Source organism: Hemicordylus capensis, chromosome 6 (assembly GCF_027244095.1).
Source record: "Hemicordylus capensis ecotype Gifberg chromosome 6, rHemCap1.1.pri, whole genome shotgun sequence".
NCBI lineage: Eukaryota > Metazoa > Chordata > Lepidosauria > Squamata > Cordylidae > Hemicordylus > Hemicordylus capensis.
Genome location: NC_069662.1, coordinates 27,087,906 through 27,113,525, shown reverse-complemented (window position 1 = coordinate 27,113,525; position 25,620 = coordinate 27,087,906). Strand labels below are relative to the sequence as shown.

The 25,620-nt window shown below is 42.2% G+C and overlaps 1 protein-coding gene across 7 annotated transcripts in view; it reads right to left on the bottom strand.

The window, feature by feature from the left end:
- The window catches only part of LOC128330042 (vomeronasal type-2 receptor 26-like), an 87,269-nt gene that overhangs the window by 28,867 nt on the left and 32,782 nt on the right, over positions 1-25,620 (bottom strand). Inside the window, exons 2-12 of one of the 7 annotated variants that reach the window (XM_053262202.1) lie at positions 23,005-23,091; positions 20,449-20,636; positions 19,395-19,686; positions 18,018-18,184; positions 14,734-14,860; positions 9,577-9,680; positions 6,427-6,540; positions 4,742-5,033; positions 1,912-2,021; positions 1,564-1,730; positions 409-576 (exon numbers count right to left, since the gene is read on the bottom strand). In XM_053262202.1, coding sequence (XP_053118177.1) covers positions 1,968-2,021; positions 4,742-5,033; positions 6,427-6,540; positions 9,577-9,680; positions 14,734-14,860; positions 18,018-18,184; positions 19,395-19,686; positions 20,449-20,528 — 1,230 coding nt within the window. In that variant the 5' untranslated portion in view covers positions 20,529-20,636; positions 23,005-23,091 and the 3' untranslated portion in view covers positions 409-576; positions 1,564-1,730; positions 1,912-1,967. Of the gene's footprint in view, positions 1-408; positions 577-1,563; positions 1,731-1,911; positions 2,022-4,741; positions 5,034-6,426; positions 6,541-8,279; positions 10,432-14,733; positions 14,861-17,332; positions 18,185-19,394; positions 19,687-20,448; positions 20,637-23,004; positions 23,092-25,620 lie in introns of those variants that run through there. The other 6 variants (XM_053262195.1, XM_053262197.1, XM_053262199.1 and 3 more) reach the window with 6 other exon arrangements.

Below are 25,620 nucleotides of genomic sequence, written 5' to 3'. Positions count from 1 at the left end.
AGAGACAGACATACCCATATAGCAAAGTCAATTTTGAGGGTTAAAATACATTTCATCTACTTCATCTACTACATTGAATTTTGAGTTTCTATCATATTTTCTAGAGTATTTACACTTTCTCACAATTTTACATTATATTAGTTAATTCATACCTGTATATGCTAAAACGTATTATATTGGCATTTGATACAGATAAAGATACACACATGCATTTATATCAAGTGTGAGTTTGAATTCAATATTTTAAAAGGGCTCAGCTTTGTCCAACACAATTCACTTTGCTAAGAAAGAAAAAAACTTAGTGTTCATTCAGCGTTGGGATACTTCTCAAGATACCTGAAATAGTACCTGGTTAAAGCTTCTGGGCCACGTGATGATATCCTTATAAATGGTGAACTTTTTGTCTTGGGAAGCATGGGGATCCAGCCTTCCAACTTTCATTTTATGAAAGGATTGGTTTGAGAAAGTGACCCAGTTGATAATATCAAATCCAGCTACCACTTCCCCAGTCTGGTCAAAAGAAATCTCATCCCCAGCATTGTTGTTAAATGAAACTCTTTTCAAAACATGATGGAACTAGATTGAAAGGGGTAGGTGAGAAATAGATTACAATAAGTCATTTATAGAGAGCAGCATAAGACAAGACCTCATATTGAATCAGACACTTCTGGGCCACAACTAGCCCATTCTCATCTAATCCGAGTAGAAGCAGCTCTCCATGATACCATGGGAATTTCCATTTGGTGAGGAGAGAAAGGTAGCTGAGAAGCTGAGTTCTTGAAAAAGGTGTAGAGAAAGTATTCTCAATACATATTTGGAACTGTTAGTGTTCCCTTAGGTATATATGGTGCTCTTCCATATTTCCCTGCTCAGGTCATTACCTGCCATGGCTGGTGATGTTGCAGATTCAGTCTTCCTCTGTTCACCATTGCCTGATTTTTGGTCCCTTGTGACAACATAGCATGTAAAACATGTGCCACAGCATAAGCAGCATTATAGATGCTGTAGCTCTGTCCAGTGACACTCATTTCAAAAAAAGCCGAAGGGATATTCTCAAGTTTTTCCTCCCCAGTGCAGGTTTCTTCAGCGCTATTGTTAGCCATTGGATTTGGAAATATACAGCCAAATGCCTGTTCCCAGAAGTCCTTGAGAAAGCCATCTTCTTTCAACAAGAAAGGGTTTCTCATTTGAAGAAAATTTTGGAAACCTGGGAGTTCACTGGAATGAATTGTGAAGGACAGAGCCCCATGGATGCTTTGGATATCCCAATTTCTTTGATACATCAATGATGTAAGCTCCATCTGGGCTGTCATAAGCCACACTTTACCTTTAGGCTCGATTACCCATAATATATCCGGTATATACAGCAAGCATCTCAGAATTGTCATACTATCGCCATAGAAAATTACTACATTGGCATTGCTCTTCATGACAATGTTATAGATTTCCTTCAACCAATACAAATCATCAAAAAGATTACTGGCATACATATCCTTGATTCTTTTTAAGAAGGCAAAACAAATGTTATTTGTGGGGAACATTCCAAGCATTGACTTCACAAACCTTTCTCCATTGTTGTCATCTTTGGCAATGACACCAACCCAGGTCCATCTAAAATGCAGAAGCAGTTGGAGAAACCCTGTATACAGGTGGGATTCATTTGGGACCATCTGGTAGAAGGAAAGGGGCTCTGCCCTATCATTATGCAATGGAACAGAGCCATATGTAAACTGTGGAAAGATATGAAATTGCATGTCACACTCACTTGCAGACTGCAGCAGCCGCAGCAGCAGCAGCACTGTCACCACAGAAACTGTAGCATAATATAGGTAGACAGGCCCTCATTGCCCTCTCCCTTCATCTGAAAGCATATGTGAGGAGCAAGGACTATATCACTGTCATGACTCCTACCTGAGTCAGAGGGGGAGGGGGGAGTTCACTGGGATGAATCCTTGACTGCAAGATATTCACAGTAGGCTGCCACCATCCATGGGACAAACCATTCTTTCCACATAAGATTCCTGTGGAAGTAAAAGTTGCAAAACACTCCCTCAAAAGGCTGAGCAGTCCTAGGCCTTCAGAGGCATGTGACTAAGTCAGTCCCAAAATGAATGGGGATTTATTATTAGATTGAAAGAAAAGGTGTGTGTCACTCACTACAACTGTACGAAATTTAGTTCAAATTGGTTAGGCAGTCTACAAGTTAGTGCACTTGCACTTGCATTTGCATTTACAAGTTAGTGCACTTGCATTTCAAATGTTCATGCATCCCATCTTGGATTGGGGTGGATGACATCATCACAAGCAGCACCATTGGGGCATCTTATGTGTCCCTACAGCTGTGGCAAATTTGGTTCAAATCAGTTAGGTGGTTCACAAGTTAGCCCACTTGTTCCTCAAAAGTTTACGCACCCGCCATATTTAATTGGGGTGGATGACATCACCACAAGCAACGTCATTCAGGTTTCCCTGTGCGTCACTCACTACAACTGTACCTAATTTGGTTCAAATCAGTTAGACAATCCACATTAGCCCACTTGTGCTTCAAATGTTTATGTGATGGCCATCTTGAACTGGGGTGGATGACATCATCACAAACTACACCACTGAGGTGTCCCTGTGTGCCCCTACAGCTGTAGCAAATTTGGTTCAAATCAGACAGTTCACAAGTTAGCCCACTGGCACCTCAAAAGTTTACACGTTCACGATCTTGAATCAGGGTGGATTACATCAACACAAATTATTCCTTTGACATGTCCCTGTGTGTCACTCACTACAACTGTACCTAATTTGGTTCAAATCGGTTAGACGTTTCACAAGTTAGCCCACTTGAGCCTCAAAAGTTCACATGTCCACCATCTTGAATCAGGGTGGATTACATAATCACAAACCTGCTAACTTGGCAAAGAGGCACCTTTTTATGTGATAATCCTTTTTATTTAACAGGGGGAGAGTAACTGGCCCTCTCCACCCCCAACACAGTGCTTCCAGTACAAACTTCTGATGTTTCTTTTTAGATTGTGAGCCCTTTGGGGACAGGAATCCACCTTATTTATTTATTATTTCTCTGTGTAAATCGCTCTGAGCCATTTTTGGAAGGGCGCTATAGAAATCAAATAAATAAAATAAAATAAAAACTATGCCATTGAGGCATCCCTATGTGCCCTACAGTTGTAGCAAATTTGATTCAAATTGGTTAAGCGGTTCACAGGTTAGCCCACTTGTGCCTCAAATGTTTGCACATCCACCATCTTGAACTGCAGTGGATGACATCATCACAAACTACACTATTGAGGTGTCACTACATGTCCCTACAACTGCACCCGATTTGGTTCATATTGGTCCAGGCATTGCAAAGTTGGTAGGGGATACACACTCATCGACACATGGACACATGAAATGTCGGGTGATCTCATAAGCCTACTGGAAAGTAGGCTAAAAAGTAATAGAAAGAGGGGGAGGAGAGTTTATGCAAAGGGGAGGGCACCCTGGCTCAGGTGCACAGAAGTCTTGGGCATCCACTGATGGCATCTTGTTGGTAAATCCATGTATCAGTTTCTATATTCTGTTCATTTTAAATAATTATGTCCTCCCCTTCAAACAATATTTCCTAATTTATACAGCAGAATTTGGTGTTTCCTCTTTTCTGGCAAGCATGATGAAATTTCACAACGCCATTATGGGTAATATATCTTTTTCAGTCCTCTAGTTTTGTCTATACCTGCCTGTAGCATGGGGATAGCTACAGTTGCACTGGGCAGGGGAGGGGGGGGGCAAATGTACCTTAGCCCCTGAAGGAGAGGAACATTCTAGAAGGGTGACAATGTGCTCTTTGCTCTCCCCCTCATACCTCTGTGAAGAAGATGGAGGGGGACGGAGGCCCATCTTTTTTTAATTCCAGGGCCCACTCCATCTTTGCTATGCACCTGACCTGTACATTATTCTGTGTTGAATCCCTACTTCCCAGCTATCAATAATCACATTTAGTGTTTAGTGTGTAGCTATAAAATATTGTTATTGTATACTTAAGAGACAACTTCCTGTATATTGGGACTAGGGAATGGGAATTGTGTATGGGCAGCAAGGCCAGTTTATGTTATTCTGGGGCCCTAAGCTAACTCAAGTGTTTGAGGGCCCTTGCAATTATAAAAACAACAACAACAACAACAACACACACACACACACACACACACAAATATAAATATATCCTCTTCTTCAGGGGATAGAATGAAGATAATTCTCCTCGGAACGTGTAGGAACTTTTCATCATTAAACAGTCGTGCACCACTGTTTTTGTATCTTCAGGCTTGTTGTGGTGGTGACTCCCTCTTTTTGTATAGTGGATATAACAACCATGATTTGGTCAAACATATGTATTACCTTTTCAGATTGAACCCTTGTAAAGTTTTTAATAAAATGACTTGGCTTTATAATTTATTTTCAGTATTTATTTAGTATATTTGTACACTGCCCCAAACTCATATTTCCAGGCAGTTTACAAAGAGTATAAAACAGACTAAAGCACAAATTAAAACAGTTTAAAACCATTAAAACAGATTAAAACCATTAAAACAGTTTAAAACCACAATAACTTATAATGAGTATTCCTCTTGTTCAAACTTGCAAGTTCATGTCAATCAATTCCTTTTCTGTCTCCAATCGATATCACAAAGCCACATTTGGAGAGACAAAAGGAAGCATGACTGACTTCTTATTTCTGTTCTGCACTTGTACATTCTACCTGTGGAAGTTTGTAGATGCCCAGGATGGTTGCCATGTATAGGGAAATTTCAGAGTAAAGACCCCCAATGACTGATCTCATCTTGTTCTGGATGCCACACTGGTAGTTGGGAGTGAATTGGTTCTGTGTGGAGAGAAGTTCCATTGTAGCACGATAGGTCCACCGTGGCTTGAAGTAGCTGTCATAGATGTGGAAGCCCAAGGTGAAGTTGGGTAGGATTTGGTGGTTTTCATTGATCTCCTTCACAGCAAATGCCAAGGCCAGAAGATGCTGGTAGTGCTTAGTAACTACCCTGCAAAGAGAAGTGTAGGCTGCATCACAAGGTAATTCTGCATGTAGTAAGATCTCAGCCATTGACTTTTGCTTTATCAAGAACATAAGTTCCAGGTGATGCTGCTCATTTCACCATCTCAATTAGATGTATTTTGAGAATAGGTGTATACTAAAATGATCGTTACCTCTGCTTCTTGACAGGTTTGTGTAGGCAGGAGTACAGTAGATAGCATCCTGTGAGTACAAATGTTGGTGTGTTTCCAACATGATTTTAACAAAGACTAGCAGAATCAGAAATATGCAGTACAGGTCAGGTCAAATTCCACACTTGAGCTTTGTTCTGCAGTCTCATAGGAACATAGGAAGCTTCCTTCTACCGAGTCAGAGTATTGTCTGCACAGACTGGCAGTGTCTTCTCCAAGGTTACATGCAGGAGACTCTCTCTCTCTCTCTCTCTTTCCTATCTTGGAGATGCCAGGCAGGGAACTTGGAACCTTCTGCATGCAAACATGGAGATGCTCTTCTCAGAGCAGCCCCAACCCCTAAGGGAAATGTCTTATAGCGCTCACATATAGTCTCCCATTCAAATGAAATCCAGGGCAGACCCTGCTTAGCAAAGGGGAAATTAATGAGAGGATTAAGAATAAGGATTATTCCTCTTATTAGAGAATAAAGCAAAAATATTCAAAATGGCAATTCTTCTTAAAGCTAAAAGTACTTGCTTTTGTTGAATAAATTGTGAGCTTCCTACACCTTCTTACTATGTGAGTATTGCAATATCTTTACTGACATGCACATGTATTTAATCAATTAATCACATAATAGCATAAACATGAATAATCTAAAATGCTTTAATCATGTCACCATTCTAAAAAATATCACATAAGTGTGTGGCAAAGCACTGAAATACTATGCAAAAAGTACTGATTAGATTTCTTGATGTTTCTGACATTAAGATACATTATTTGCTCCCTAGCAGCTACCAATAACATGACCTTTCAGTTCCCTGAAGCCAAAAGTAACAAGCCATTTGTGGAAACGGTAGATTAAATCATTATGAATCTGGTCTCAATTCAGTCATGAGAATTTGGTGCAGATACCCAGTCTGATACTTTGGTGCAGATAGCAAATTTGGTATCTTGCACCAGTCTGATAACTTGGTGCAGATACCCAGCTGCAGATACATTTAGCAGCAATGTATACTTGATTGTATCACTTATGTCAGGAAGAGCTGCATTCCCTCTGATAACCTTTCAGAAACACATGGCAAATTAATGGGACAGGGACAAGTGTGATTTCATGTATGCTCTAGCTGGAAGCATCAGTCTATGTACTGCTCTTACTAATTCCATGTTCTAGATCTGGCCTACCTGACAATGGAATCTGGAGAGTAAGACAAATGCCCTACTTACAGAGGCTCACCAGTGATTGAATGATGGGGGTGTCCATCAAAGTTACTTTGAAAAGCAGGCAACAACATCTGAGAAGTCATCCCACCAATCATGAGGTCACCTGCTTGGAAATAGCTATGAAACAAAGGAAGTGGGTCACCAATGATACATTCTGTTTGATGAGTCTTGTAAGCCATGCACAGCTGTAGCAGCAGTAAACACAGGACTATCATTATACTAAATGCAAATCTATGTTCAGGATGCAGAATAATTTGTTTCCACATAAAGTTAAGAATCAATAAGAGTGCACTAGCCCATTTTTATTGCTGCACATCATGCCCATATTCATTGCTCTGGAATGTGGCATATGAAAGCAAATTTATCAGTAGACATCATACTGATGATATCCTGCCTGTCCCTAGCCCGGAGCACCAGATCTGAATTGTACACGGGGTTATTTATACAATCCACCATGGACCTGATACTTTGTTTTGCATGTGGTCACTGGGCTTTCACAGAAGCTTTCACATAGACCAGCATTTAATCAGAGTCATTTTCACAATTATAGGGGGAGAAAGCCATCTGTTATGATGTCTCTGTGCCATTGCTGAAATAAACATATTCACAGGTGGCAGGCACAATTTTTCCTAAATGATTAATGGAAGAACAAGCCACATAGAAGAAGACAAGCCCTCCAAACACTGGGAAGCAGACAAAGTACTGAATTGCTTCCTTGATTTCAGAGTTAAAAGTACTATTCACATGTTATGTTCAACACATGTACAATCTGTGTACAATGTAGGCATGTATATACCTATTCAGTAATCCAAAAACCTTCAGTGTAAGATGACAGTTAAGGTGCTTCATATTTTCAGTCATGCTCTAAAAAGAATGGGAATTGCAAGTTAAGGCACCCATCTGAACTTCTGTGCCATATAAACTGTAAAGACTTTGTACAGTCTGGTATATGATGACGGCTTTAGAAATGAGTCTTTATGCACCTTCACTTTGCCTTAATCAGAGATGTATCAGGTAGATATTCATCAGGGACTTCTCTAGGAAGTGATTATGGAAGCTGCATCTGTTAAAGGTCTACCTGGATACATCCCTCCCCAGCCCAATATCTAACTGAAAGACCAATGCAGAGTGTGGGAGCAAATTCCACAGCCTATGAGCAACTGCTAACTGCTAACTGCTTACCCCTGCTAACTTGGCAAAGAGGCACCTTTTAACATGGTGATTCTCTTTATTTAGCAGGGGGAGAGTAACTGGCCCTATCCACACCCAGCACAGTACCTCCAGTGACTGTTGCTGGTGTCTATCTTGTGTTTCTCTTTAGATTGTGAGCCCTTTGGGGACAGGGATCCATCTTATTTATTTATTATTTCTCTGTGTAAACTGCCCTGAGCCATTTTTGGAAGGGTGGTATAGAAATCGAATGAATGAATGAATGAATGAAATAATAATAATAACACCATAGGGGCCACAGAAATCACCATCAGCCAATTACAAAAAGCAACTTTACTGGGAACAACCTATATTCTGTGATGATATCTATAATAATAACAGCAACAACACTGACAATAAAATTCAGCCATCCCAGGTCCTTTGGAAGGACACAATGTCTGGATAAAACAAACCAGTCAATAACACCTGTCTGACTGTGTAAACAACAACAACAACAAAACAACTGTGGAGAAGGCCCGATCCAAGTCACCAAAAATGTATCTAAGGGAGCTGAAGGTCAGCCTCTCCAGATGACCTTAATGTGCAGTGGGGATCATGTAGAGAAAGTGACCTCTAAGGTAACCCAGACCTAAGCCATTTAGGACTTTAAAGGTGATATCCAGCACTTTGTATTTTGCCCAGAAACTATTGGCAGTCAATGCAACTAATTAGGCACAGCATGAAGTGGGTTATCCCAATCTGACTGCTGCATTTTGAACTACTTGAAATTTCCAGACTACATACAAAGGTAGTCGTACATAGAGCACATTTCAGTAGTTGAGCCTGAAGGTTACCTGCTGATGCACCACTGTTTTATGGTCATTTTCTTCAGTGAATGTATGCAGCTGTCAAATCGGATGAAACTGATGTAAAGCATTCTTAGCCATAGGATGCATTCGCACATAATGTGAAACTGGAGGTTGCCAAACCCACAGTTAATTTTTGTAACTGTGGATCGCATTGCAGACATTCGTCCAACCACAGCCTGGCAACCTCAGGTTTCAGGATAGGAGAGTCCCTCCCTCTTCCTTGTCTGCTGAAACCTCATCCCAGCAAGCTCCATAGGGCTTGTGTCACCAGACTTTGGGCAAGGCATCAGAACGGGAAAGGACATTTAAATCCCTTTCCATAGCATACAAGCCCTTCTTCTGACAGCAACTGCACTGTCACCTTCATCAGAGCCCCACACCAAAACAGTTTTGTACAAGCACAATTGCTGGCAATGGGAGGATTCTGAGGGGCACTGTTTTTCTGTTATTCCAGGAAGAGACCATTATGACTTCCTAGGAGATATTATGTATATGAGGGAGGGCAAAGGACTCTGGGATATGGTCTACTGTGACCAAGGATGCTCTTGAGATGACCAACTCCGGCTAAGCAGTCCAGGGACACTCCTGCCCCTGTGTTGGCTTGCCACCAGGGGATTACCCCTCTCATAGAAGGGCCAGTCCACTGGGGAGGACCAAAAGCTTCAAGACCTTCAGTCCTACATTGGACTTTGCTCTCATGAGGTAGGGCATTCAAATCAATGGCCCCCTGCTTGTGTGGGGGCCCCATTCACTCTGGTTAATAAAAGGACTTCAACACTCTTCTCTCCAACCCTTTCGTGCAACCAAAAGAGAATTTGCTGCTCCGTGTGACTGGTTGGCCACCATTCTGGGGATCCAGGTGAGCAGTCTAGGGAAACACCAGGGTGGGGATAGATCTTCACTCTCAGATTTCCTGGGTTTGGGCCTGAGTTGTGGTAAATGCAGGTTGAGGCTGTGGAGAATAACTGGAGATGAGAGCCCTGATTATCAATGATCCCAGGAGAGCAGGGTTGCCATGCCAGGCAAAAATAAAAATGGATCTGTTTTAATGGGCGGCCAGACTGACTCAGAGCCTACTTGGGCTGATTCTTCACAGCAGTCACCAAGACAGGGAGAGTTATTGCCAACAGGTTACCTGTCCCCACAACTTGCTTGTGTCAAGCAAACAGGCTCAGCAGCATCTGCCTCCTGGCTTTCACGCCTGTCTCTATGTCTTTTCACTCTCATGAGAGAGCAGTCCTTGGGAGAAGGGCACATTATTATCATTGCACATTATTAGCAATTTTGCCTAATCCTCATGCACATCTGGATGGTTCTTCTCAAGAGTTGTGCATGGTTCACTCCATGGCCTTCCACTTTCATGAGAGAGCAGCCCCCTCTGGAGCAGCATCCATACTCATCACATAGGAGGAATCTCTCGTTCTCCTGGAGGCAATACTGCTCCTGCTGGATGGTTCTTCTCATGAGCAAGGCTAGAGTCCCAATGTGTTAACCCCAGAGGAAGGGGCTCACCCTCCATTCCCTAATTGTATTGTACAAAAAAATAGAGTAGAGCCATTTAATAATTCCTGGGTACATCTGCCTTTTAAACCTAACCCTGGGAATCACTGACCTGGCATATGTTATCTTTGCAGGAATCTATGGTGCCATCATGAAAAAATGTGCTTGAGAACATACTTCTTTATCAATTCATTTTCAGAGAGCAAAACAAATATTGTCTGACATGCCATCACATCCCCTTTTTCTTCTGATTTTCAGAATGGGTGAACAAGGGACTCAGTGGGAAGTGGTCATTCCCCCATGTGACTTCTCTATTTGACAGGCTTAGGATGGGATGTGGTGGTGTCCCTGTTGCCACGCAATGGTTTGAGTAGCTCAGAGACAGGGGGTGGGGGAAGTGATCAGAGAGGCGATCTTCGAGAAGCATGGCAGGCATGAAGCTGGTGCATTCCTGGGTGTGTCTTGGCCACGATCTATATGATTTTGTTTCCTGAAACAGCACAAAATGATAGTCATGGTGGTGTCTGAATTCGGATGGAATGCTGCCACCCCCAAACCTCAGGCTGGAGTGGCAAAACTCACTACATACCAAAGGTTTGCATTAGAGTTTGGTGAGGGAAACCACAGGTTTATCGGGGTATGAAACTGTTGTTTCATGCATTTGGATGTACAGGAATTCCAACCTCTGCCCCATTAAACTCTGATTTGACCTCGTGTGAATGGGACCAATGTCTTCACTTGAGATACTAGGGTAAGGTCAGGATACAAGAGAACTCTCAGACTGTGTATTTGTTCTTTCTGGGGAATTGTAACCCCATCCAGGACAGGAAGAGCTATCCTATCCCTCAAATTCCAGACCCCCACAATGAGCACCTCTGTCTTGTTTGGTGACCTCACCCAGAGGTTTCATATAGCTCCTGTATCAGAAAGCATGGTGATAGAATAGAACCCTATGGGACTCCATATAATTGCTCTTGTTTTGAAGAGCAACATTCACCAAGCGCCACCATCTGGAATCTACGCAAGAGATAGGAGCAGAACCACTGCAAAGCAATATGCCCTAGCCCCAAATACCCAAAACATATGCCTCTGAATTGTCCTTCTGCCTGCCTGCCTATGTGTATCTCCTTTTTAAAAAGTTTTGTGAAGGTTTTTTAGCCTATTTTTAATATACAAGCCACCAATTTCTGACTTTCTCCTGAAATTTTCTGATTTTACATCACTTCCTCTTAGATTCTCTGATGTAACACCACTTCCATTGTGATTCTCTAGAGTTAGGTTACTTTTCTTCACAATGAGTATTCTGGTTGCTTATCTAATAGTTTTAAAGTATGGTCCGATCCTGACCCCAAATATTCAGAAAGGCAGTATTTGCAAAGGTTGGATTAGATTGGGTCAGACCTGATCCTGACATTTGCATTCATGCATAGGCCAATTGAATGATTCTATCTAGTCCAATACAATTACCAGATGCACAATTTGAGAATTCTTTGGCTCAGATCAGAATTGGATGGCATACCATAATTTCATCCATGCACAGTCCTCTAACAGTTATACATTATAATGTCTGAATATGGCTAATGTGTGCCTGATGCATTAAGAGCTATCGATTGTTCCAGCTTCTGTGTCAGAAATTTGTACAGAGTCCACGCTTTTAAAGCTGACCACAGCTATCAGTTCCTTAAGTTCACTCATATTTGCCTCCCTATGTTTCTGATCTGCACATGTGTATTTACAAAACACTGCAATAAAAGCAATATTGATGTGATCACACATGTGATTTTCATTTTGCAAGCTTTTCCTAATGCGCGCTTGTGTTCAATGATAAAGTGGTACAATGTCACTCAGACTCAGAAATAAGAGGGGAGGAAACAGGATAAATGAACTTTATTTATGATAAATGTCACAATTTTATCATGAGGTTTATGTGCCTAAAAGGCAAGAGGTTTATTCAGACAAACTTCTTAGCAGGGCGGGCAGAGATGGCTGGGGTGAAGGCAGGAGAGCTGCTACCTTCCCCACAGATGATGTTCTTTTCTTCATGGGCCACACAATCTATGCTCGTGGCAGTGTGGGAATACTAGAGGACTGGGAAATTCAGCCTGGTCTCCGGTTACTACTAAATGCAGTGCACAAGGAACGTGGTGCATTGAAGGAGTCCTCCTCAGAATCCCTCGTGTGAAGCTCTGGGAATGAGGCCAATCCCAGCACAGCCCCACTGAGCCCAGAGTGCCAGGCTCAGCTTCCACTTGGGCTACTTGCAGGGCACCTGGGGGCTCATGCCCTTCTAACCAGGTAAAAGCTCAGATTAAAAACCCCGGGCTACCTGGGGGAGCAGCGCTGGGATCGGCTTCAATCCCAGCACTTCGCACAAGCAGCCCATGTGAATAGCCTCAAGGTATAAACCCTTTTACTGCTGATACTTCTAATACTGCTAGTAGTACTACTCCTGTGCTAGATCTAATAATACTGGCCCACTATTCAACCTTATGAGGATGGAGCAAAAGCCATTGCAGGGACCCAGGTAACTAGATGTGTTGAAGTTTCGGAAAAAGTGATTTTTGGCTTCTCTCACCTCCTTTGCCAGGAATATGTCCATGAGGGAATCAAAGGGAAATAAAATATTTTTAATAAGAAAATGGTGATTAACGAGATCTGATTACATTGAACTAGTTGTCAATCCAATATTTTTTTGAGAGAGAGACCTGGGATTTTTTTTAAAAAAAAGGAAACTGAAGGTTCCTTGATGGGGTTGCTGAGCTACTCAGAAAGATTCTAAATTCATGCTAACATAGATGCCTGGATCAGTACAAATTTCTTAGTGCTTTGCCTTCGTTAGTTGTTCCCTGTTGTTCAACTCTGGCCTCAATGAAATTATGTAACATTTGGGGGAAAAGATGCAAACCAACAATCCAGCACTGGATGCTAAAATAGAGAAGATCTCCACAGCCACCATGTTTTCCCCCTTGGAACTCAGGTAGGCTGGAACAAATGATAACCAAACACTGCAGAAGACCAACATGCTGAAAGTGATAAACTTGGCTTCATTGAAACTATCTGGAAGTTTCCTTGCAAAGAAAGCCGCAGCAAAGCTGACAATAGCTAGGAAGCCCATATAGCCCAGGATACAGTAAAACATGGTCACAGATCCCTCATTACATTCCCAAACAATTTCTTCAGTCACTGAATGCATGTCAGTATCTGGGAATGGGGGAGAGGTTGCCAGCCAAATCGCACAAATTCCTGCTTGCATCAAGGTACAGCAAAGGACAATGGACATGGCCAGTCTTTTCCCTACCCACTTCCTCATCCTGCTTCCTGGCTTGGTGGCCATGAAAGCCAGAACCACCATGATGGTTTTTGCCAATAAGCAAGATACAGCCACTGAGAAGACAATGCCAAAAGCGGTTTGTCGGAGGAGACACGTCATTTTCTTAGGTGGGCCAATGAACAACAATGCACAAAAGAAGCAGAGCAGGAGCGAGATGAGAAGAGTGTAGGTGAGGCTCCGGTTGTTGGCTTTGACTATGGGAGTGTTGTGGTGCTTTATAAATATTCCAAGTACCAGAGCTGTCATCAAAGCAAAGGAAAGGGCCAAGATGGCTAAAGTGAATCCTAAAGGTTCTTCATAAGACAAGAATGTTATAGTCTTAGGAATGCAAAGATTCTGGCCCTTGTTTGAATATTGATCTTCTGGACATTCGGAACAGTCATTCATGTCTGGGAAAATGAAAATACTTAGTTTCAGTTTCCTCAGATATTCCATAATGGATCAATAGTCCTCTATCCAGGATAGCATGGCAGTGACCATTGATGGTAGTGCTGTCTTGTTTTGCATGATTATTGTTATTTTTATGGTATTCCTATTCAATTTTATGTCAAGTTCTCTGATTGATGGCTGAATATAGGAAGACATAAATCCCACAGATTAATTAATCTAATCCATAGCCATGGTTTTGGAAACTGGACACTTGGGTGCGATACTTGCTCTCTTGAAACAGCAATTCCTCATGCTGCATTAGAAACTGCTTTGGAAACTCCATAGAGTTGATTCTGATGTGGCATCAGAGCCACAACTCTCTTCATCATAACAAAAACAATAACAAAAACAGGAATATACATTACTTGTGTGGCAATTTTTGAATATTCAAAGCATTTCACATATTTTATCTCAGTAATGCCTACAACCATCTTATAAAATGAGGTCAGTATTGTTATTTCTGTAGTGTGGAACATTTCTGTAATGTTTGACATTTGGGGGAAATACAGCCAACACCCTACTGTGTATGTAGAAGGACCAGATGGGAAGAGAGTTCAGTTAAAGATTCCACTAAAGAGTTCCATTAAAAACACATGAGAAGTGCTACAGTTGCACACTGCTGTGCAAGGGGAAGAATGCTTGGGGGAGCCATCAAGTCGATTTCGACTCCTGGTGCCCAAAGAGCTCTGTTGTTTTCTTTTGGTAGAATACCGGAGGGGTTTACCACTGCCGCCTCCTGTGCAGTATGAGCTGATGCCTCTCAGCATCTTCCAATATTGCTGCTGCCCGCTATAGTACCAGCAGGGATTCAAACCAGCAACCTTCTGCTTGTTAGTGAAGCATTTCCCCACTGTGCCACTTAAGGTGACTCACTAACACAATAGCCTTCTGCAATAGCTTTGTTAGTCAGGATGTCAGCCTGTGGATGTGGATGTGTGTATCCGCACATGTAGGCAAAATCTGAATCATGCACACACCTTTGTTATGTGCATGGGTGTGCTGTATATGTTCCATGTGAATTACACTGCTTACCCTGTTGGTTTGAAATCTTCCCTTCTGGACACTGGATGCAATCGTAACAGCAAAAAGCCTTCCCCTCCTGCTTTTTCCTGAAGTAACCAGGGTGGCAGCTGTTGGTACACACAGAAAGTGGCAATGTCTGGTCCATAAGTGGAAAAAAGTAGAATAATACCACTCAGAAAATAGTTTGAAGATTTGTATTTCATTGTATTTCATTAAGCAAACAGGTTGTGGGCACAAAAGCAATGGAAAACTTCAAACTTGAAGCATGGAACATGGAACAATTGGTCTTGTATGCACAATACCTGCTGGATTACTCACTGCTGGATTAATCTCTTGTTTGGTTCTCCCATGCTCAAGGCCTACACCACCTACTGGGAAGGGGTAAATATTTTATTTACTTTTTATGAGGGCAGTTACAAGACCCTTGGAGTACCTTTCCTCACCTGTGTTCTTAGCTATGGGGTCCTTATGTGTGGAGGAATTTTAAAGATAGTTCACAGGTGTACATTCTGATGATCTTTAGTCTCTGTTTTTCTCTACCTGCTCAACTTATGCAGGAGCAAAGCTACCATCCCCCGCCCCCCACTTTGGAAGGAAATTGGACAGAATTGGACAGTATTAATGTTTGGGATAATCATTCATACTGGTGAAACAGCACTATCTCAGTTAGTCAGTCAATTTGTTTGTGTAGCCAATGGTCATTACAACATAAACAAATGTACCCAAGCAGAGAGAGAAAGAGACGAAAGAGACGAAAGCTCAAAATTTAACTTGCAACACTGTGGTGACAAACTTATCCACATCTTCCAAAAGCCAGCCAATCTTAAAGTCTCCTGACTGTCCATCTAGAAGTGTTTAGAAAACAGAAAGTAACTATTCCCTAGGTGAATTAAACAGAAGGCAGTATAAAAAATAAGGTCTGTTCATTCTGTGGGAAATGGCTCTCATATTGAAAGAACTCCACCCACCCCCCTGCAACATTAACTCCACTTGAAAAACAGTGGAGTAGAGATCACTACCAAAAACAAACTGCACTTTACTAAAGGTCATCATCTGATAGAATCAAAAATAAACTTTTATGTCATGAAGATTGTACCCTCTCCATGATGCAGCAATTTTGGATGTCTCTAATAGAGATGAACTGGATATTATTCAAAAGGTTCCTATGAGCTCTCTCGCTGTCCCTCATAGCACTTCTGGTGTGCTGCTTAGAAATGAATTGGGCTAGGGTGTGCATGGACCAGTTTGAGGCAAACTGGTTCGAATCGAACTGGGCCGGTTTGATGGTTCGATCTCAAACTGATCTGGAGGCGGTTCAGTGCTGCCTCCAAGCTGGAAATGACACTGGAAATGACACCAAAAGTGTGCAACATACATGCAGGAATCATGGGTTGCCAAAAAATCACTCCTGCAATAATGGAAATTGGGTGTTTAATAGCCAGACTGCAAATAGCTGAAACAGCGATGGAACAACCCACGGAAAATGAGGCTCTCCTGTATATACCAAACATGATAAATTCCGTATTCTAAATGGGCTCAGCGCTGACCAGTGACATTCACCTTGCTAAGCAGGTATAAGATTCAGTGGCTGATATTCTGATCAATGAAGTTCCTGTGGAAGGACATCATGCTAGCACAAAGCTGTTGTGCTAGCTATTTGTGCAAGATTTTGAATTTGTTACTAGATCAGTGTTGTGCTACCATAAAAATGCACAACTGTGGCACATCCCTTTTGTTTTAAAGGGCACTTTTGCGCAATTAGGCAAATCTCTACTTGGGGGGATTTGCACAACTCTTGCACTATGACAGCTTTGCTCATTACACAAGTACTTTGTTAGGATGTCAGCCAGCATTCATTCAACACCGAAATGGTTCCATTAGCCACATTAACTGATACCATACCTGGTTAAAGCTGTTGTGCCACATGATGGCATCATCATAAATGGTGAAGATTTTATCATTGGGAGCATAGAGATCCAACCTTCCCACTTTCATTTTATGAAAGGATTGGTTTGGAAAAGTGACCCAGTTGATAATATCCAGTCCAGCGACCACTTCCCCATTCAGGTTAAATGAAACTTTAAACCCCGCGCTGTTGTTAAATGAGACTCTTTTTAGAAAATAATGGAGCTAGATTGAAACATGGGGAGAAATTGTTTAGAAGAAGACAACATAAGACCTTTCTGAATCAGATCACTAGCCCGTCTAGCCTGGTTCCATCTAATCCCACTAGCAGCTGACCTCCAGAATACCAAGTAGAACATTTTTCATTTTTCCTCATTGAGATGTGAACGTAGGAATTTGGGAACATAGGAAGCTTCGTTATACAAAGTCAGACCATTTGTCCATCAAATTAAATATTGTCTACACTGACTGGCAGTGGCTCTCAAAGGTTTCAGGCAAGACACCGTCCCAGCCTTACTTGGAGAAGCCAAAGATTGAACCTGAACCTGCTGCATGCAACACAGATGCTCTGCCACTGAGCTACTGCCCCATCTCATAGCTAGTGGGTAGAGAAAGGAAGCTGAGAAACTGATTTTATGGCAGCCAGGGGGATGGGAAGAAAAGAGAAGGCATTTTAAATACATGTACCTGTTCAGAGCATTACCTGCCATGGCTGGTGATGTTGCAGATTCAGTCTCCCTATATTCATCATTGCCTGGATTTTGGTCCCTTGTGACAACATAGCATGTAAAGCATGTGCCACAGCATAAGCAGCATTATAGATGCTGTAGCTCTGTCCAGTTATTCTCATTTCAAAAAAATCCCCAGGAATATCCTTGAGTTTTTCCTCCCCCGTGCAGGTTTCTTCAGCATTATTGTTAGCCATTGGATTCGGAAATATACAGCCAAATGCTTGTTCCCAGAAATCCTTGAGAAAGCCATCTTCTTTTGACAAGAAAGGGCTTCTCATCTGGAGAAAATTTTGGAAACCTGGGAGTTCACCAGAATGTATTGTGAAGGACAGAGCCCCATGGATGGTTTGGATATCCCAACCTCTTTGATACATCAATGACGTGAGCTCCATCTGGGCTGTCATAAGCCACACTTTTCCTTTAGGCTTTGTTGTCAACCCTATTAAGTTTGGTATAAAGAGCAACCATCTCAACATTGTCATACTTTCTCCATAGAAGATTACTGCATTGGCACTGCTGTTCATGACACCATGATGTGTCCTCTGCAACCATTCAAATTCATCAAACAGGCTATTGACCTGATTTGCCTTCACCCTTTCTAAGAAGGCCAAACAAATGTCACGTTTAAGAAACATTTCAAGTATGGTCCTCACAAACCTTTCCCCATTGTCATCATCTTTAGCAAAGACTCCAACCCAGGTCCATCTAAAATGTAAGAGAAGCCGGAGAAAGCCTGCATACACGTGAGATTCATTTGGGACCATCTGATAGAAGGAAAGGGGCTCCGCTCTTTCATTATGCACTGGAACAGAACCATATGTAAACTGTGGAAAGATAAAACCATTGGACAGGTATGAAAGAAAGATAAAGAAATATTTTCAAAATGAAACATTTGAAACATACTGTTTTATGTTTGTTTCCAAATATCAACTCTGTTTATAGCTATATGTCGTTCTGTGTTCAATGCACATTTATCTATCTATATATTAAAAAATTATGTCCTGCCATTGAAAGAGCATTTTCCAATATATAAAGGAGGAGAATTCAAAGTTTTTCTCTTCCTGCAAGTATGGTAAAACTGCACACCATTAGGGTAAATGCATTGAAAGGTTAACTGTTAACGTGTTCTTTTAAAGTTCTTTTACCTTTTAGTTTTGTACTATTTCCTGGTCTGTACCTTATTCTCTGCTAAATCTCTCCATCATGGTTGCCAATCAATGGAATACAGGAAGTGGCATGTAAAATGATGTTGCTGTACATTTCGGGGACAAATTCCTGTTTGCTGGAGTTATAGTTTGTGAGCTTTGTTTGTGTGTGTGTGTGTGTGTGTGTGTGCAGAGAAATCATGCTAAAAGCCTGAAACACATTAATTTAAAATTCTGCAACCAGTTCCAGAAGAAATAAATAAATTTAGTACCACTGTTTTGGTCTTTCAGGAAATGACCCTTTTTGGGTTTGTGTAGAAAGTGGGGTGGGGTTGGGACTCCTCATTAACTACCTTTCTTTCGGAGGTTTAAAATATGAACTTTCACTCATCAAATTTTAGCCATTGGTCTGTATTCTAGAGATGGTGAAGAAGGGAGATATCCTCTTTTTCCTTTCTAAAACTTGAAATTGTGTAGTAAATGATGAAAGATATGCCCACATATGTCATTGGCTAAGGTGACAGTGCTATGCACACTTACTTGTGAGCCCATTTTAATTAGAAGGGCTTTATCTGAGTAGACACAAACAGGTTTGTGCTATAATTCTCTGTTAGCTATGCTAATATAACTGACTCTCAAATAAATTTAATAACTCCCTATTCTTTGAAAAAGAGGAACCTTGGACCAACCTAGGTACCAAGCTTTCCAGATGAAACCCCTGTAAAATCTTAAATTAAGTGACCCTGCTATATAACATGTATGCCTCATGTAAAAGTCTTCAGGTTTATGCCAACCAAGGCCTCTCTGTCTCCATACCAAAATCACATCTGGAGAGACAAAGGGAAGCATCGGTGACTTATTGTTGCCATTCTGCTCTCATACAGCCCACCTGCGGAACTTTGTAGATGCCCAGGATGGTTGCCATGCAGAGGGAAATTTCAGAGTAAAGACCGCCAATGACTGATCCCATCTTGTTCTGGATGCCACACTGGTAGTTGGGGATGAATCTGTTCTGTGTGGAGAGAAGTTCCATTGTGGTTTGATAGGTCCACCGTGGCTTGAAGTAGCTGTCATAGATGTGGAAGCCCAGGGTAATGTTAGGTAAGATTTGGTGGTTTTCATTGATCTCCTTCACAGCAAAAGCCAAGGCCAGCAGATGCTGGTAGTGCTTAGTTACTACCCTGCAAAGAGAGACATATACTGCATCACAGGTAATTTTGCCTGTAGTACGATCTCGGCCACTAATTTGTGCTCCACCAAGAACATCTGTGGCAATACCTCATCGATGCTTATTTTACTATCCATGTTAGATATATGTTGGCAGACAATGAGGTCAGTTCAGTTCAGTTTGGTTCAGTTTATTTATGGTTGCTGACCAGAGACGAAGTTATTCACACTATCAAAAACTTTGTTCTGCCCAGGTTTGGGAGCCATGGGTGCTCTCAATTTTCAGTTTTGTGGAAGCAACCTAAGAGGAAAACATGGGCAGAAGTAATTGTGTGGAAGCAAGGTAGGAGTAAAAGCTACCTAGGTTTTCCTCCCACCTTGCTTCCACACAACCAAAAATTGGGAGCCTTCAAAGCTCTCAAACATGGGTAGAGCACAGTTTTCACTTGTGTGAATGACCTCACTGTGAGCCAGGAAGGACCAGTGCATCCAGAGGAGCAGAATAACAACACCTCCAGACTAACTTCACTGCTGCAGGGCAATTTCTGATGACCTCCCCTTGCCTTGGAAGCATTTTGTGGCACTTGAAAATATGTCCCTTAAAACATGACCATAAACCATGGGAGATGTGGCTCCCATTATGTCCTCCTAATACTGCTCAGAATGTCAGTCACCCTGTGCATTGCTATTGTATTCAATTTTCCAGATCTGGTCTACCGGGCAGTATGATCTGGACTGATATGCATAGGGGAGAAAGTGAAAAATGACCTACTTACATATGATCAAAAGCCAATGACTGATTGGGGTGTTCTTCAAAATTAATTGGAGGATCAGGCATTATGTTCTGAGAAACCATCCCACCAATGATGTGGTCACCATCTTGAAGATAGCAGTGAAGAATAGGCAGGGGGTCACCAATGGTGCATTTTGCTCGATGAGTCTTGTATTCTGTATAAGGCAGCAGCTGCAGCAGTAAAATGAATAATAGTATCATTTGAAAAGCCAATTTATTTTTTGACACAGATTTTCCCCCGCTTCATATAAATTTTAGATGCTCCAAGAGTGCACAAGTCTGATTTTTATTGCCACATACCCAGTTAGCTTTCTAGAGCATGGAATACAAAATCTAAATTATCAGCTGAAATCAAACATTGTTTCTGGCTTGACCCAAGACCTGAGCACCAGGTAAGAATTGTAGGAGCGGAGGGATTATTTATACTACCCATAACCATCCTGATGCTTAGTTTTGCTAGTGGTCACTGGAGCTTCAACAAAGCTTTAAGAAGGAATGGAATTTAATTACTGACATATTGATAATTATAGGGAGAGAAAGCCACCTGTTCAAATTATGTCACAGTGGCATGGCTGAAATAAACATGTTTGGAGGTAGCAAACCCAAATCTCTGCTGACTTATTAGTGGAATAGCAAGAGACATATGGGCTTGGAATGATCCACAGCAAGAAAAGGCCACCGGGCACTGGAAGGCAGGCAGATTATGGAATATCTCCCTGGGGAAACTGGCCATTGTTCATGTTTCAATGTCACAAGATTTTCAGTGTGCTGAGCTTTCAAAGTTTGCATCAGCGTTCCTTTCCTTACATTCATACACATCCCACCCCCAGCACCTGTCCTGCTAATATGTACAGGAGAATCATTTTATGTACCTCTACATGATGGAGTTCTGTCTGACACATTCCTCTGAAGCACCAAAATATTACTACTATAGTAATTGTCCAAGCAGAAGTTCAACAGCTGTAGAACTTTCACAAATCTCTCTTCAAAGCAACGTTGCCTCCCACCTCCTTTCAAACAGGATTACTGGCTCCATCACAGAGCCGGTTTGGGCAGTGGGGTTCGGGGGCCTCCTGGCCCCGGAAGTCCCAGAATGCCCCGCGGGAGTGCACGGAGCATTCTGGAGAGCCTCCCAATGCCCGGAGGCTTATTTTCCCAGTTGATATCACCAATATCTAGGTGTAACCCAGACCATTTTTCTCATGAGTATGGCTGATACTGCATGTGTGGACCCCTGGGGAAGGGGCTGGGCCACTCTTCCACTACACTGCTCAGGTATTCAAGGGGCCATCTTTTCACCCTAACTTCTGGTTGCCCCCAGGAATGTGTGATCTTTCTTGGGGAACAACTCGACTGCCCGCTACTCCACGTGCTTGTGAAAAATCTTCTGCAGCCCACGCTTTGCGGAGGCTTCTCCTGCTGTACTGTCTTTTCATCTTTTCCCTTTATTTTATGTGGATTGGGAAAGGGTGAACATAAGACACAGTGGAAAGTGCTACCAATGTGGGTCTTTCCCTTGACATGCATTGAAGATTAGGATGCAGCAATGCAGCATCCTTGTTGCTGGGCAACATCAGGAGGAGTGCGAGGACTGTGGGGGGAGGTGAAACTGATCTGATAGGTAGCCAGCAGGAAGCTTGGCAGGCATAGAGCTGACACATTACTGGGCTGGTCTGAGCCACCCTCTCTATGGTGTTGGGAGCAGCCACAGCACAAAATACAGGTTACAATGGTGGCAGAGTTCAGACAACACATTGCTTCATTCAAACCTGAGGTTCAAGCAGGGAAACTTACTACAAATGTAAGGTTCAAATTATGTTTTGGGGAGGGAAACTTGGGGTCGCTCTTGTAATGAAACCATGGTTTCATGCATTTAGACAACCACAAAACTGAACCTCAAGCTCCATTTGCCTCTAGTCTGAAGTTATGTGTGAAGGTGGCTGACTGGCACGTGAGTGCTCCCGGAGTAGCGAGGGTGAGGGGGAAAAGGAGGCTGAGTCCACCTGCATCTCACAATGCACCAAGCAAGGAGTGTGGTGCATTGGGGGATTTTCCTGTGGCTGGATGCTCCTTTTGCCTGGCTTTATGGATGCGCAGGGTGCCGGCAGACCTAGTATCCATACAACTGGGTGGTGAGGAAAGAGGTGGCACATGTGCTCTCCCTCACCCCTCACTTTTAGCTGAGACTTGAAACCTGGGCTACCCAGCTCAGCTGAGGTTCCCAGGATTGGGACCAATCCCACTGTTTCTCATGATGGGCTGTACCTGGATAGGGCTGTTCAAAACTCAAGTTTCTATAGTTATTTACAACTTTATATTAACTGGTAATATTAACTTCCCTATTAAGCCAGACTAATTAGTAGAGCAATGGTCAATATTTTAAAGTATGATTCAGTGACTCAGTGGGCTTCTGCTCTCTTCCTATTTGCTGTGATATTCATCTTCACGCCAGTGTGCAGATTTATTGTTTTCAAATTGATCTCCTAACACATATTTAAGATAACAAAGAACTATTTGGGGTTGATCTAGTACAGCTTACAGGAGACCTTCATTTTCCTCAGGTCTGTCTGCTGTCCGGGCCAAGGTGTCTGTCGGAGATGCCAAGGGCTAAGGAATCCACTCCGGTCTGTAACAAAGCACAAAAGTACAATTCACTACCGAGTATGAAGTTCCACAGTCTCCCTCACAACCTATGTTGCTCACCAGATTCCAAGAGTTCTGAGCCCAAAGGTCCAAGGCATCACCAAGGGAGGTGTCGGGGTAGGATGAAACTGTCTGGTTGGTCAGGAATCAAGTTTCAAACAGGGAAGCCTAGGTCTCCAGAGTCCAAACACAAAGCTGGGAATTCCATGAATCCAAGGCTTGGTCTGTAGCAAGCTCAAATGATGCATTGCTTCCAGCAATTTCGTGATTGCCTGTTGACTGATTTATAGTACTTAGCCTAAGTTCTCTCCTCCTCCAGTCAGCTATTAGAGATTCAGTGTTTATCTTGGTGCTTGCCGAGGAGCCGTTGACTCCGTCTAAGTATTTGCAGCTGCTGTCGGCATTTAGCCTGCCTTCACTCCTGGGGGGTTAATGGTTGCTCATCTTCTGGCCTTCCATCCCCCATCTTCTCTGCCCCAGATGGGCCTTCATGTCCAGAAGCTTCATCTGGCCCTGTCTCAGTTCCCTCCTGTGGCCTGACAGCTGAATTCTCCTCTTCAGATGCCTCTGCCCCTGCTGGAGGGTTGCCAACTGCCTGTTCTTCTTTGTTATCCGAGGACGAGGGCATGACAAGGTCCTCCTACTGTGGTTCCCGCTATTTGTGATCTGTTCCTAGTGACCCAGTTTTCATTTTTGTGATGGTAATTTCAGGTGATTTTTGCCTATTTGACTCTTCTTTGCAACTGGAAATGATTTCCAGTGTCATTTCCGGTGGCATTGATGATGGCATTTCCAGCCTGGAGGTGGCATGGAGCCATTTTGTGGCTCTTTCCATGCCACCCCAAATGACAAAAAAAGAGGATGATTTCAGGGTGGGGGGACATTGCTGGAGAGCTGGAGAGCAAAGTATTGCGCTGTACTACACTTTCACCCCCACCACCACACATACACCTTTTGGCCATTTTAGCACAATTCAGTTTGCTGAGGAACCTAAACCCCATTTCTGATTTTGTAGGAAAGAATATAACCTTTGTGAAAAATGAGGGACAGTATTGCATACCAGCTTCTTCCCCCACTTTGTTATCTACTCATAATGGTGACTGGACTGAGGTTATACTGACCAAGTTTCATAGGTGATGAGTGGGGATTTGATGAGTGGGGATGTCCCTTGTCCTTGTCTGACTCTCTACTACCTTGCTGACTTGTTTTTGTTTTAATGGCTACTACTTTTCTGGCCCCAGGAAAAAACTGAGTACAACCTATTGAGACCCTGGTTGTTTTCCATGAAGAGAAGGTTTCAGACAGTAGAGTAGGAGAATAAGTGCACAGAATTTTACTCCACATCACATATTGGGATATAGAGGGCATTGATAATGCTGGAAGACCTGGAGAGAGTAGAAACTCTTAAAGAAGAAGAGATTCAGCTTTTGTTAATCAATGATGTCCATCACACTTTGGTTCCCACGGACACATTTTTGTACCTGTAATGTCAAATTGTACCTCTGGTTATGTGTCTCTTTTTCTGAAATTGCCCCCTTGTGGTATGTGGTGACAAACCTTTCATTCTGATATAATCTTAATATGTGACCTTGTGGCTCAATTCAAGCTTCTGAAGAAGAAGTTTGAAAATTGTAGGCATAGATCAACACTTATTTCTTGAACTGCTCAATTTAATGGACCAGGTTTTTTTTACATTAACCTCTATACTGGTTAATATAGACCCCTGCTAACTTGGCAAAGAGGCACCTTTTAATGTGGTGATTCTCTTTATTTAGCAGGGGGAGAGTTAAGTGGCCCTATCCACCCCCAGCACGGTACCTCCAGCGACTGTTGCTGGTGTCTATCTGATGTTTCTTTTTAGATTGTGAGCCCTTTGGGGATAGGGTTCCATCTTATTTGTTTCTTATTTCTCTGTGTAAACCTCCCTGAGCCATTTTTGGAAGGGTGATATAGAAATTGAATAAATAATAATAATAATAATAATAATAATAATAATAATAATAATAATAATAATTTTTATTTTTATTTTTATTTCTTGTTTACACAGTCAGACAGCTGTTATTGACTGGTGTGTTTAATCCAGACATTGAGTCCTTCCCAAGGACCTGGGATGCCAGAATTTTATTGTCAATTGTTATAGATATCATCGCAGAATATAGGCTGTTCCCAGTAAAGCTGCTTTTTGTAATTGGCTGATGGTGATTTCTGCGGCCCCTATGGTGTTGAGGTGCTCTTCAAGGTCTTTTGGAACTGCACCCAGGGCGCCAATGACCACTGGGATTATTTTGGTCTTTTTCTGCCACAGCCTTTCAATTTCAATGTGTAGATCTTTGTATCTGGTGATTTTTTTCTATTTCTTTTTCTTCTATTCTGCTATCACCTGGTATTGCTATGTCGATTATTTTGACTTGTTTTTCTTTCTTCTTGACTACAGTTATATCTGGTGTATTGTGTGGCAGATGTTTGTCTGTTTGTAGTCGGAAGTCCCATAATATTTTTACATCTTCATTTT